Here is a 14,529-nt window from a genome sequence, read left to right on the forward strand (position 1 = left end):
ACCAGAGACACAGCATAGAGGACATTGCTGGCAATATTCAAGAATTAGCTTCCTGAGGTTTACTGGAGCAACAAAACATGAAACATTCTTGTACCTTTTGTTTATTAGCGTGTTAATATGTTACCATATTAGGTTTTTGCAGTCAATATTTGAATTGCCTGTTGTGTCTCATTAAGGCTAACGGTATCACCAATATTACTGAGAAAACATTCCAGGAAAGCTATTTGAAATCCAGAATTGTAAACCATTTAATTAAACAATGCTTTCAGAGAACATCTTGTAAGGTTGATATCTTTTTCTTAGAAACATCAGTGCCAACAACATAAAAGCACTCCCTCCTTGAATGATTAAAATACTCAGAATCCATTCCCATAATTTGTGACACATGAGTAAATCCAGTCTAATAAAAGTTTTTACAATAATAAAAATTCATATCAGCCATATGATTTGATTAAGATAAAACTAAACAAACATGCTGATGTTCATGTTGAACTAATTGCTTCAAGTTTTGCTTTGATGCACAAGTGTGCATAATTTGTACAAAGTTCAGCTAAATGACTAAATTTATTACCTAACCTCTCCACTGGAAGTACAGACATTATGGCGGCGTCAAATTATAAACACTCAGCCGGGTGTATTGTCCATTTCGTCGTCCATGTGGTCAAAGGGAGGATTAGAATTGGGAGGGATGTTGTCAGACCGTATGATGGGTGACTGTGACCGTGACACCTTCTTCCTGTCTTTTTTTATTTCCTCTGCCCTCCCCCCGAACCCCCTRCCGCCTCCTCTGCTTTGCTCCCGGTTTTCCAGACTACAATAACAGCGCTTGCACACAGGTCTGGTCTTTAAAGGCTACTACGTCATTAGAGCTGGCAAGACAATGGCCAGAAGGTCGTTGAAGCCTGCTGGAACGCCGCTTCCTAGTTAGGCACAGTGGCATTGTTGACCAATGCTGATTTTGAAAGTGCACAGGTCAACAGTTTATCGTGTTACTCTTCAGTTTCATCACTGTCCGAGATTTGTTGAGTGATTATGAAAGGGTGTAAGAGTTTGTTGGGTTGCCATCCATTTTTATTTCTATAACCCATGATGCTTTGCATTCATTATTTTTTGCTTACTGTAGAAACTGTCAAAAAAACATGAGGTAATGTCAATGAGGTAATTATTACACCTTAAATAGGATAAAACAATCATAAAAATTCATCACTCTTTCTTTAGTGAATTGGGCACCAAAATAGTTTCCAACCCAGGGGCCCACATCCGTATAAGTCTGGCCCTGGCTATCACCCTAATCTGTAGCTCCAGTTACTAGAAAAATGTGAAAAATAAAAATTATTTTAAAACTAAATCTGACAGGGGTGTGAATAATTGTAGGGTTAACTGCAGTTTTATATTAATTAGAAGTACATACTAAATGTAACTCTGCACTGCGATTTTTGTTGTTTAACTACAGGATCTACCCTAACCCAGTTAGTCCTACAAAAACACCAGGAATTAGACAGATTCATTTCACTCAAAGCGTACCTCCCAGTCGCAACCATTATAGCAGCACGGTGGGCATCCGTCATGAGCACTGACAAAGAGCCTGTTTCTTTCCTGACCCGCAGGATGCATTTGAACCCATAATCAAAGCCGGGGGCGTCTCCGTTTTCAGCGTCCAAGGGCGCAGGTGTGTCCGGGGGGTTTACGGGGACCACACACCCTGCTAACCGCCTGCCTGGTCAGGGTGACCTAAGAAGGGGAGAGGGCGAGTCGTTTCCCTGACCCTCACTATCATTAGCCTCGCCACACTCCTGTGGCCGATGCCGGGTGATGGCCTTGGACAAACACCGCCATCTGAGTTCAGTTAGAGGAGTTTCTGCGCCCTGCGGGTTAGCGTGCGAGCGAGACCCCGGGCAAAAGACGAGCGAGTCGGAAACTTTAACTCACGTGTGGTCACTCCAGCTTTGAAGCACCGCTGTCCTCCGAAGGGGGAAAAAATGACACAGTTATTGAAACAGATGCAGCAGTGGGTCTGCAGACGTAATGGACACTAAATTACAATTCTGGTTCACTGTCAGAGTAGTGAGGGGATCGGATGAGCTAACTAGTCATTAAATAAATAAAAAAATTGTGCCTTTAAATCTTTATGGGAAAGAAACTAAATTACTGTAAACAAACCCATGTTTCTGACTGTAACTTTTCTCAAGTAATTCTCGTAAAGACCTTCTCGGAAATGTCCTGTTTTGGGGTTTTTTTTTTTTCTTTTACTGTTGCTAAACTGTGAAAGCATGTTGGACATCGTTCACTGGGTGTTGACACCGTAAACATCTGCACACGCGGGGGGACAGAGGCGACATTGGCTCACTTTGGTCTTTGTCAGATTGCGCAGCTGCGTTTTTGCAACACGTTCCCATGCTACTTCTACAAGTTCCAGTATTTCCTGCTCGTAACAGTTCAAACTCTTCCCAAAGGAATACATTTTCCTCATTAGAAAATTTCCACCACTTCGCTGCCCTTTTTTTTCTTTTTGGCTGAACTTGTTCTTAGGGACTTTTGTGTTGCGTGCTCAGGTATGTCAGTAGGCCGCCCGCCCGCTTGCCTGAGGCCACGCGAGGAAGCAGGATGTAAATGACTTCAGTGAATTACCCCTGGTAAGTAAAAAGGAAGTAGGTGGGGGCACATGCTCGGGCCTGTATGAGGAGGGGAGGAGCGACAGGGGCCTCCTCTTCGGCTGTGTTACCCAGTCAGTCAGGGCATTTTATCACTATACGTTTCCTGCCTGACGCCACATCAGAAAAGAGAGAATAAGAGGCAGAAGCAGGCACAACGATCTGTACTGGACTGAACACTTGTCACTTTTTTTTTAGGGCCTTTTGTGAACTTTTCTTTCGTGTCGGTTTTGGGGTTTTTTAAGTGACAATGGGACTATGTTGTTCTGAAAAGCAGAAGAGAAACTTTGAGATGTTCACAAGTTGGAAAAAGGTGAGTTTAATTTTTGTCGTTGGAGTACCGTCTGCTGTGTTTAAAGACTAAGTAGAGAATGAATGAATTATTTTGAACATGGATAGAAACTTCTCGTTAAAACTTTGTTTCGGTCTTGATCGTGAGAATTTGTGTCAGACATTCAGAGCTGATTTCATGGAACAGCTGATTGACATGCACATATTCCGAGGAAAAGTTTCAAATCTTTTTACTAGTCCAATTATTCCATCTCTTCTAAAAATCCTTTTGTTTAAGCAAAATTTCTTTTACTTTTTCTTTTTTTGATCCATTTTTTCATTTGTATGAGAACTCCCTGCTGATGTAAAATCTTGCACACATTAATGCAACTCGTTAGGCAATCTGACATGTCATCAGTGTGCACTGCGTGTTCCAGCTGAACTACACGACCCTGAATTATCGACTATTGCCTCAAAGTTGCACAATTTCTTCTCTTTGAAGAGTTGGTGACAGTTTCCCCATTTTTGCAAAGTAAAAGCCACCACATTCAGTGTGCAGTCTTTTTTTTTTCATTTGATCACCAGGGACTTACTGATTTTCACAAACAACCTGTGTGTGTTTCTGTGTGTGTGTGTGTGCGTGCGTGTGTGTGTGTGTGTTTTTCGGCTTCTTGATGGAGTTGCTCAAGTTTTTCTGTCAGGAAGATGTTCGCCTCAGAGACCAGATCTACTGGTTTGAGTATAAAGAGACCCTAATGGGAGATTATTTTTTATTTAAACTGGGTGAAGGCAGCTTTCATTTTTCGGGATGTTAACAGTAGAGATGGACCGATGGGATTTTCCTGGCAGATACCTATTTTTCTACTTTCCTTTGTCGTCTGATCGGCCAATCACAATCCTGACTGATTAGATTGTTTTTTTTCAAAGAGCTATAATTAATAACAAAGGAGAAAATTCACAGTAAATATTTGAAGATTTATTTGACAGTAGYTAAAAAAAATTACACACTTCCTAACCTTAATCAGATCACATTAGTTTTGATACATTTAATAAACAGGGGGGGAAAAATTCATTTTCCAATTGTTCAGGGAAAATTTGCCAACTGCAGGATATAGCTACTTGATTGGTGCGTCTCCAGTTACCATTATTGTTATTGTCTGGGACTTTTAATGTGATCATGTTTCCTGTTAGGTAGCAGGAACTGAAAGCGTCCATTTAGTAGCTTTTACATTTCCCATTTGTATTCATGTCAGGCTCGGCTTGCTGCAGAGCATTCACACGCGCCCCACCATCTACGGCTCTGATATGATGAGGCTTATATTCAGAGAGGGGGCCGCCGTGGGAATGATAAAGCTGGAACATGTGACGCTGCTGTTGCTATGGCATTCAGGCATCTCTGTGACTGGTGGGCTGAGCACTCCTGAATCTCATCTCGATTCGATCCTCTTTATAGGAACGAAATGTAAAAAGAAAATTTGGATAAATAATCAGATTTATTAGGAAAAAAATGTATCAAATAAACAAAAAAAGCAGTCTGCTGCTGGGAAAGCCTTGCATTGCGCAGTGTGCGCTGCTTCTGTTTTGCGTTACAGAGCAGGGGGGAGTGGGAAGAAAAAGAGAGAGAGGGAAAGATGTAAGGGGATTTTCTCCTAGCTCTCGTTTTCTGCAGCGCTTCACACTGCTGTGCGTTAAGTCGAGGGTGGGAGGCAAAGACGGAGAGAGACGCCACACTCTTCACTCGGTCTGCCGTGAGGGACTCTGCAGATTGAGCATCCCACCCTCCCCCCATCGCCCCAGCTGCCTTTTTGCCACCCTCCCATCGCGAAGTCTCACTCCATCCTCAGCTCGTCACTGGATAACGCTCAGAAGACGCCTGGAATAGGAACATCGATCAGGTCTCCTGGGGGATTCCGTCACTGTCTCCCTTGAAGACAATGGATGCGTCTGGGAGGAGGCGCGTCCAGAGGGTTGGGATGTAGAGGCTCCGCTGCCGCAGCAGCCCTCCTCTGGAGACGGCGCATTGTTTTTTTTTGTTTGGGTCTTTTTTCCCCCCCTGTGGTTTGGGTGGCTTCTGGAGCGCCAGGCTTGCAGGGCTGAGCTCTGCCTTGGGGGTCCACTCAGAGAGGAGCATTCGCTGCTTCTGCTGGGGAGCACCAGGGGCTCTGGACAGCTCAGCACCATGCCTGAGGCCAACTACCTGTTCTCCGTGTCCTGGGGATACATTAAGGTGTGTTCCGTCAGACAGTCGTGTTCGATAAACATGCCAGATTCGGTTTGAATGCGTCCGACAGATCCCTTCCCACTGATTCAGAAGACTGCGGCACGAACAAATGCGCATAAATACCAGTTGACCGCATGGCTACATGTCTATATTTTTGCACTTTGTGGTTTTGACAGCAAATACTAACCAAGACCCGCATATTGGCAGTAAGAGCAATTTTTCATCTTCTCCTTCTTCTTCTTCTTCTTGTCTTTTCTCTTCTAGTTCAAGAGGATGCTGAACCGAGAACTGAACCACCTGTCTGAGATGAGCCGCTCAGGCAACCAAGTGTCGGAGTACATCTCCAACACTTTCTTAGGTAAGCATTGCAGCATCACACAACGACTGCAGCGATCATCAGAGCGTTGTGAGGCAGCGTCAGTCAGGAATAACAGAGTCAGCGACAGCTAGAGGTCATAAGGTGACTCAAAGTGATCCCTACGTCTTGTTAAACCAGTCGAATGCGGTCTGAAGAAGACCTCTTGCTGAGACCAGGGAGAGTTAGAAGAGAAGCTGCATTATTCAACAGGAGGACAGCACTGGTCATAGTCTTTAAAAGCAGAGCGGTGTTTCATGACTCACAACTAACCTCCTATAGAATTCCCTCCACCCTTTATTAGCTTGCAGTCTGCAGACACTGTACAACTCTTTGAAACATTGTTTTAAGTCGACAATAATAGGAAGGAAAAAACAAAGAAACGTAAGCTTTTCCTAACAGCTTCAGAAAACTGTTAGGAAAAAATTTTAGATGTTTTCCAGTCTATATATCGTCACCTTCCTAAAATAACGACCTGTCTTTTTTTGCCAAAAGATGATTTAGGCAAAAAAATATATATGTATTACTTTTGGCAAAAAATTATTTGGGTCATTATTTCAAGAAGGTGACAATATTATAAATCAGAACCAGATGCAACGTCACTCTGTGTGAAAGAGTAGGCCTGTCATGATAACTAATACTGCTGGTATTCCCAGAAGTTATCGTGATAAGCGATATTATTGTTTTGAAAGCATTTTCAAAACAACAATATAGTTGGCATAGTAATGCAAAAACACTCTCAAAGACCAAGAGACTTTCATTTCTAACATTGAACACTAGAATTGCAAGACATTTTAAATATGCAAAATAAATAAACAACAAATAAAATGTATGCTGAACTCTTGATGAACAAAATTGCCTCTCAGAATGTTTATTTATTTTAATTGATTTATTGTTCATGGCGACAGGCCTATGTAAGAGTAGAAGTCTTGCTCTCTCTCGCACTCCTGCAGCCTCTTATAGCGATAAAGCAACATCTTTGCACATCTCAACACTGATATAATGAAAGTAGCTAACTTTGAGTTTTCTTCCTGCAGTAACAGCTTCCACACCAGAGTGTTGTTGTTATTGCATTTACTGTCAGGAAACAAAAAGTCAGCTTCAGAGCAGATTCTAGTCACCAGCAGCACTTTCGTTGGATTTCAACCAACAAAAAGGAAACAGCGGAGCTCCGCTTGTCTTTGAAGGGTTTTTCTTTCTGCAGTGCATCTGACATGCGTCAGGTTCAAACACATCATTCTCCTGGGTTTTGTGGAGGATGTAGCTGAGACTCTTTTTTTTTTTTTTTTTTTTTTTGCTGCGGTGAATATGATCATCAAAAATAATTTCTCTGTGTGCAGCATGTGAGCGCTGTCAGCCAGCAGGCAGACAGACAGACTGAATCACTCACCCTGTCTTTGCCCTCATATTTACGTCTCTATTTCAGAGCATCTCGGCTGAGGATGAGCCGTTTTTTTTCCACTTCTCCCTGAACTGTTGTCGCCTCCAGGTTTCGTTTCGCAGAACGCACCGCCAGAATATTATGTGGCAAAACATCTCATTAACAAGCCTCGACGGCTTTTATTTAATCTCAGCACTGTCGTCACATTCGGAGTTTTTGATTTTAATTTTGTTTTTCCTGCAGTCAGTGGGAGTTTTAGTGGAGACAAAACAACTGTTTATGCAACAACCTCTCACCTTTTAAATTGTTTATTTAATCATCTCTTCTTCTCCTCCTCATTCTGGTGTTTTCCACAGATAAGCAGAACGAGTTGGAGCTTCCGTGTCCGGTCCAAAAGGTGAGGGAGAGGAAGAGGAAGCAGAGCCAGCAGCAGCAGCAGGGCGGGATGATGACACAGATCAGCGGGGTCAAGAAGGTCAACCACACGTCGAGCATATTGGGAAACGTCGGCAACCGCTTCGGGGTCAAGACAGACCAGGAAGAGCTGCTCTCAAAAGTAAGTAAATTACAGGTGTTTTTAGCTAAAATTAGGCCAAGGTAAATTAAAAAGAAAGACTAAAGATGTGAACTTGTGTGTTATTTAACAGGACCTGGAGGACATTAACAAGTGGGGGCTGAATATCTTCAAAGTGGCAGAGCATTCTCACAACCGACCGCTCACCTGCGTCATGTACAGAATCTTTCAGGTTAGTTCCTGTCTTCTACTTTCTCAATATGGCAAACTCATCACTTTTTTATTTTTTTCTGTATATAAAATCAACAAAATTCTAGCGAGGCTGGCCATGATTACTAATTTTGTTGGATGATAAATGGTCCCAGTCATTATTGAATTAAATGATAATATTGTTGTTTTGAGACCCTTTTCAAGCAGTATATCAGTAAATTTGCCTTCTCAAAGACCAATAGAAATTAATTTTGTGAAGAACACCCAACACTAGAACTGGGAGATATTTTAAATATTCAAACCAAAAACAGGAGAGGAAAACCCCACAAAAAATAGAAACAGAAAAACAGAAGTAGAAAAAAAAAAAACACAGCCGGAACCATAAATGCGATGGATTGTGAAGTCTCTGTAAACAAAATTCAAAACATAATATGCAAATATATACTATTGAACTCCTTTTAATTTATCATGTCAGTAATTGGTTAAACATTTATTTTTATTATAAATATTTACTGTAAGTTGCAGTACTCCTAGTGATGCATTCATATTTCTCATAAATCATTGGTCATGAATGTTGTCATTCTTGTTAATTATAAATATTTTAATCCCTTCCATTAACGGATGAAAATTAGCCTCTGCGGCTAAATCTGGCATATTTACTAAACATATTCAAGTTGTTTAATATGCATCCAACCCTTTATAAAATAAAAATACACTCACAAAAAATGATTTGCTTATTCCAACAGGCTTTACCCAAGCTTAATTTGACACCAAAGCAGCGCAAAAACATCTCAACTTAATAATTTTCTTTTTGTCCTCGTCTTCGCCCACACTCAGGAGCGAGACCTGATGCGCACGTTCAAAATTCCCACGGACTCCTTCGTGACCTTCATGCTGACCCTGGAGGACCACTACCACTCGGATGTAGCGTACCACAACAGCCTGCACGCCGCCGACGTGGCCCAGTCCACGCACATCCTGCTGTCCACGCCCGCCCTGGACGTAAGTGGCCCGAACCTGCCAGAATCCAAACTTACCGCAGAGCCGCGCGGTTAGCTAATGACTCCATCACCAACGCCCCTTTCTAGAGCTATTATGTCTTAAATTAGGCGACTTGTATTACGTCATTGCTCAGCGCATGCCAGAGACGATGACACATGAAAGGATTGGTCTCCAATTGTTGTCTGTTACCTCGACTTGTCTGGCCAGTTCATTACCAGCTGAAGCTCATTTCTTTTTCTTTTTTTTTTTCCCTCTTTCAGGCGGTCTTCACAGATCTGGAGATCTTGGCAGCCATCTTCGCCGCAGCCATTCACGACGTGGACCACCCAGGAGTGTCTAACCAGTTTCTCATCAACACTAGTGAGTTTCTGTGATTGATTTTTTTTTTACATTTCTGTTGGCTCACTCGTAAGAAATGCCAGAACGGTCCGAGGAGTCCAAAGGCAACATTGTAAACCTGGAGCAGTATTTAATTTCTTCCTCCATTCGCAGACTCTGAGCTGGCTCTGATGTACAACGATGAGTCAGTGCTGGAGAATCACCACCTGGCTGTGGGCTTCAAGCTGCTGCAGGAAGACAACTGCGACATCTTCCAGAACCTGAGCAAGAAGCAGAGGCAGACTCTCCGGAGGATGGTCATAGACATGGTGAGGAACAAATCAGCTCGTCGCCTAATAAATGAAAACCAGTGCGGGTATTTTTATTTGGACATCAGTCATCCAAAAGATGCTGCCCCTTTAATATTGTGAAAAGGCCGCCATTTTGAGAATGGCGGCAAACATTTGATGCTAAATACAAAGTAGTTGGCTTGCACTACCTGCCGCTATTTTTCATGTCTAAGCTGAATGATTATTTTATTGATTATTTTGTGACAAAAAAGCTGAAATACCTCATATTCTGCCCTTTTTGTCCTCCAGGTTCTGGCCACTGACATGTCCAAGCACATGAACCTCTTAGCGAATTTAAAAACCATGGTGGAAACCAAGAAGGTGACCAGCTCCGGCGTCCTGCTGCTGGACAATTACACTGACAGGATGCAGGTGAGGGAGCGCTCTTCGCCAGCATCCGTCTGTTAGAAACACCACGAAAGGGGAAAGCCGGATGCTCAGATCTGCCTTTCCGTGTCTGCAGGTGCTGTGTAACATGGTCCACTGCGCCGACCTGAGCAACCCCACCAAGCCTCTGGATCTGTACCGGCAGTGGACCGACAGGATCATGGACGAGTTCTTCCACCAGGGCGACCGGGAACGGGAGAAGGGGATGGAGATCAGCCCCATGTGTGACAAGCACACAGCTTCAGTAGAGAGGACTCAGGTAGAGACCACACACCTGGACTGTAGCGATTCATAGAATGATTCCAGGACCTCCATTTTTAAAATTTATCGAGGCAAATTATCTGCCTGCCTCAAATTATCCTAATTTATTCTATTACTTGATTAATCATCAGAATAATCAATAACTTGCTTACTACATACCATACTAACATTCCTGGCCCATTTCCTCTTTTGCTAACGTTTGCCTGATCTCTTCCAGGTCAGTTTCATAGACTTCATCGTCCACCCTCTGTGGGAGACGTGGGCCGACCTGGTCCACCCGGACGCCCAGGACATACTGGACACGCTGGAGGACAACAGAAACTGGTACCAGAGCATGATCCCCCAGAGCCCCTCGCCTCCCTTCTACACCAGCGACGGAGAGGGAGGGCAACACGGCGAAGACGGTTCCCTAGCGAGTAAATTCCCCTTCGACCTGACCACGGACGATGGCACGCCGGCGGACGCGGCAGTCAGAAGCAACCGTGCAAGTAGAGGCAGTCCCTCTGACCTGGACGGGACAGAAAGGACGACGTGTGACGTCTCATCCGCAGAAACATAGCCGGAACCCGTGGCGGTCCCACAACGGGACGTTTTTTTTACGCTGAATTTTTGGTTTTAGTTGCAGTGGAGGCATCCTGCAATGAGGCTTTTTGGAGCTATTTGGCAACCAAGGCCTGTCTGAATGTTGGGCAAACCCCCTGCAAACAAGGCTCAGAAACCCTGTTGCGGTATGTTTTGCGTCCCTAGCAAGGGAGAACTGCCGGCTGGAATCGGAGTCCTAACAGACCGAAAGTCTGGATTAGATGGTATGAATCTACAAACTGGGGAAAAAAAGACTTCCAAACTTGCACTTCAGGACCTTTTTATCTTCATGTAGAATATTTGCAATATCTCAAGACTAAATAACACAACCAAAAACTACTGGTCAGCAGGCTACTTGTTACCACGTAGTTTTTTGGGGGGGGTTTTAAACACTTGTCTAAAAAAAAAAAGAAAAAGGATAAAAAAAAGTGCCTTTTTTGTTTTCTTGTACAACCATGTCATTTTGTAAGAGTTTTTATAATTTATTTAACATGTTCATGTAGCTGTAAAATGTGTCCAGTTTTCTACAATAGGACATCGTTGTCTCGTAGTCTTCCGAACGTTCTGGCAATAGTCTCAAGAAGAAGAAATCTGTTGACTTCCCAGCACAATTTGCACTTTGTGGTACACTGTAGAGCAAAGAGAGCGTGGAATGCTGTTTTAGAAAGACAGCGGACATGTGAAGCCAAATAATTTCATGAAAACAACCCAAATATATTTTTGTTTTTTTACCTGAAATTCATCAAAAAGACTATTACATAGATTATGGGTGGAAAAATGTGGAAGTATCCAAAGATCGTCTGGAAAATAACAAAAGCACTTTGATGATTTCAGTGTTGCTGAATCTCATCCTTAAAAACTTCCTCTGCTATTCTGGAGCAACATCATCAAATATCAAAATTTACAACCCCTTGTTTAAAATGTGCGAAGCTTATTTCTAATAGCACTTCCCCATGAATCCATTTTAAATTGTGAGTCATTTTAGAGCTCTGAATAATTGTGCACAGATTTAAAAAAACAAAACAAAAAATGTCTTCTTTTCTTTTTGGACAACTCGTGTTGTTTTTTTGTTGTTTTTTTTTCATCTCAGCACCTTGAAAATTGCCAACAGCCCTGCAGCTGGTTGCAGATCTGTTCCAACACTTCCTAAAAGGTACCACGATGTATGGTGAGGGGAGATGAGTTTGTAGTCATAACATGACATTCTTCTTCTGTGAATGTGTGCACACTTGAGCGTGCAAATACGTGGTCACAGAACCGCACAATCCCGTCGCACGCAGCTGTACAGTGCCGACAGTAACGGCGTATTTATTACCTTTTTTTTTTCCTTGTACAATGATAATATTGGTTGCTAATATTTACTGTATATTTGCTATTATTTATATGCACTACCACACGTCAAATTACAGTTTGACTGAAGCTGTCTGGTGGTTTGTCTGTATTCAGCGAGATATTTTGCCATCAGACCACCTCTTCATGTCATGGAAGTATGTTTGCTTTGAGGCTCCAGCCAGAAACGTTTGTATGTTCTCAGCCAAACGATCCGGCAAGGCTGGACGTTTACTACAGCAGATTGTGTACGGTGACGGGTCATTGTACAGCTGTAGGAATATTTGCTGAAATATTTAGCATTGTTTCAAATGTATTTTTTCAGTGTTTTCCTCACAGTATATTGGTTAAAAAAGAAAGAAAAACAACAACAATGGTATATGTTGTGCTCAACAAATGTTTTCTATGTGATTATTAAAATGAGCATGTAAAACAGAATCATCTTGTCCGGATGTGATTGAGTCATAAATACTTTTCTTTTTCTATCATACAACCCTTTACTAAAGTTTTAAACAATTTTGTTATCATGATTGTCTCATACTCAGACTTCTGTTGATAAATATCTATAGAAGTGTCCAAAGAATAATATTTGTGTTTCTGGTTTTATGAATGCAGTCCCATTCATAACACCACCCATACAGTCACCTAAAGAAGACGTAATAAATCGTTTATCGTTATTTTCATCGTTATCACAATACTTCCACAAAATATTGTGATACAATTCTGAGTCTATCTTGTCCACCCCTATTTAGAGATAAGATTTTTCTCTGACATAAATGATTTGTTTATTAAAATTGTACAGAAATCTGAACTAAGTGTTTTGTGGGAGAATTTGCTTGCTTGGTACTTGAATAATTGGGAATAATCCAGAATGTTGACAAATATTTATCTACCATTTTATTCCTTTTTTTTTTATAAATCCATAAATGGGGGTTCTTTTTTTTTCTTCTGAGAAATTGAAGCGCCAAAAAAGACCAGGAATTTTTCTTATGACGTGTTCTAGTGCTATGTGAATGAATCTGATGTTTTTTGTGCCTTGAAAACACACAAGGCAAGTTTCCCAAACTTTTCCAAGCAACCCTCGTAAACATGGTCATGCTCTATGATCTACCACGGATCATCAACAAGACACAGGTCCTGGTCTGCAGCTATGCTGATGACATCTTGTTCTTTGTTAAAGAATTTTATATATCTATCAAACTCTTACTGATCCTGCCTACCTATATTATTTCTAATGGCTGCTTCCAGCCCGTTTAGTGGTTATGATTTATTTGCTTTTTTTTCATTATGTATTTTCAAGATGTGATTTTTAGAAAATGTGTTCATTCATGTTATATTTCCTGGGAATATAGCTGATATTCTAATGAGCCGCTGAGGCTGAACATTACGTACCCTCCACGCTTCACAAATGATGACACATCTTCTGAAATATTGTTTCCCACAATGTTCCAAGCGCAAACACAGCCATCCGTCTGCGGCACACCATTGGTCGCTTTTTGTTTTGCGTTTTTGCGTCATGGTTCCAGTTTTGCAACTATGCTGGGTGAAGAAGAGCAATGGGTGAACAGGAAGAAGGAAAAACAACTTTATCCATTCTTCAGTCACTTCCTTGCTGCAACACCTCATTTATTTTCTTTTGGTCTGGGCTTGAGCTTAGTGCTCCTGGCCACTGGTCCTGCAGTGTAAACAGGAAGAGTGGAGATAGTGATGCTATGTGCAGCATCCTCTGGGCATTCTCCCTCCCTTTTGCTGTAAGCACCTTGACCCAAACAGATAAGCATCAGAAATACGTGATGAACAGAACAAAGTGCTGAGTAAGATTAACAAGAAGGAATGTCTTTCACAGATTCCACGTGATGACTTCTACAAAGCAAAAGGAAAGAAGTTTCAACAACAAAAAAAAAAAAACATGTTTAGCTGCCACACTGTCAGAATGACTGGCACATAAAAAGCCATGCAAAAGCCCCTTGAACTTTTTCCTTTTTTGTTAAACCCAACAAAACCTTATGTGATTGACCTTACCAGGACGGTAACTCTGACTGGATGTTTGCAGTCATTATCCTGCTGAGACATGAAAGTTTAAAGTCTTTTCCATACTCTGCTGGGGTTTCTTCCATGTACCATGTTTATGGCATCTTTGTTCTCTCGCTCGCTGAAGTTCAATTTTAGTCTTGTCTCAATAGAGGACCTTCTTCCACAAATCTGTTGTGGCAAACTGCAAATGTCACAATCTTATATATGTAATCTCTTGATTTTCTTGAATCTTTCTTGACATAAAGGCTAGATTTAGTGATTGCACAACTAACAGCTGTCTTGTTAACAGATTCCACCACTTGTGCTGTGGTTCTATGCAGTTACTTCAGAGCTACCAGTTTCTAGGGTCATCAGTGTTTTGGTAAGTTAGTAGTTCTGCCATACTCCTTCCATTTATTTGCAACATTATCTCTGACCTGTGTACTGTGCTTCTTGGTCTTCATGATTGTGTTTGGTAGCTAATGTCCTCTAACAAACCTCTGAGGATGTCCTACAACAGATACCATTCATACCGAGATTAAATTACATTCATATGGATGCTGTTTACCAGGTAGGGGACTACTAGGGGCAATTTGTTGCGCTGAATTTTACTTATTTGAAGTATCACAGTACAGGAGGTTTAACACAAATACCATATTGTTCAGTTTTTAATTTGTAAAAAAGT

The 14,529-nt window shown here is 41.8% G+C and overlaps 1 protein-coding gene across 4 annotated transcripts in view; it reads left to right on the top strand.

The window, feature by feature from the left end:
• The window catches only part of LOC103479018 (cAMP-specific 3',5'-cyclic phosphodiesterase 4B-like), a 70,704-nt gene extending 58,435 nt beyond the window's left edge, over positions 1-12,269 (top strand). For all 4 annotated transcript variants that reach the window (XM_008433214.2, XM_008433215.2, XM_008433217.2 and 1 more), the window contains 9 exons: positions 5,407-5,500; positions 7,235-7,434; positions 7,526-7,624; positions 8,440-8,604; positions 8,865-8,964; positions 9,097-9,251; positions 9,522-9,644; positions 9,736-9,918; positions 10,138-12,269. In XM_008433214.2, coding sequence (XP_008431436.1) covers positions 5,407-5,500; positions 7,235-7,434; positions 7,526-7,624; positions 8,440-8,604; positions 8,865-8,964; positions 9,097-9,251; positions 9,522-9,644; positions 9,736-9,918; positions 10,138-10,479 — 1,461 coding nt within the window. In that variant the 3' untranslated portion in view covers positions 10,480-12,269. The remainder of the gene's footprint in view (positions 1-5,406; positions 5,501-7,234; positions 7,435-7,525; positions 7,625-8,439; positions 8,605-8,864; positions 8,965-9,096; positions 9,252-9,521; positions 9,645-9,735; positions 9,919-10,137) is intronic.
• Positions 12,270-14,529: the final 2,260 nt, after the last annotated feature.

Source organism: Poecilia reticulata, linkage group LG17, assembly GCF_000633615.1.
Source record: "Poecilia reticulata strain Guanapo linkage group LG17, Guppy_female_1.0+MT, whole genome shotgun sequence".
Taxonomy (NCBI): domain Eukaryota; kingdom Metazoa; phylum Chordata; class Actinopteri; order Cyprinodontiformes; family Poeciliidae; genus Poecilia; species Poecilia reticulata.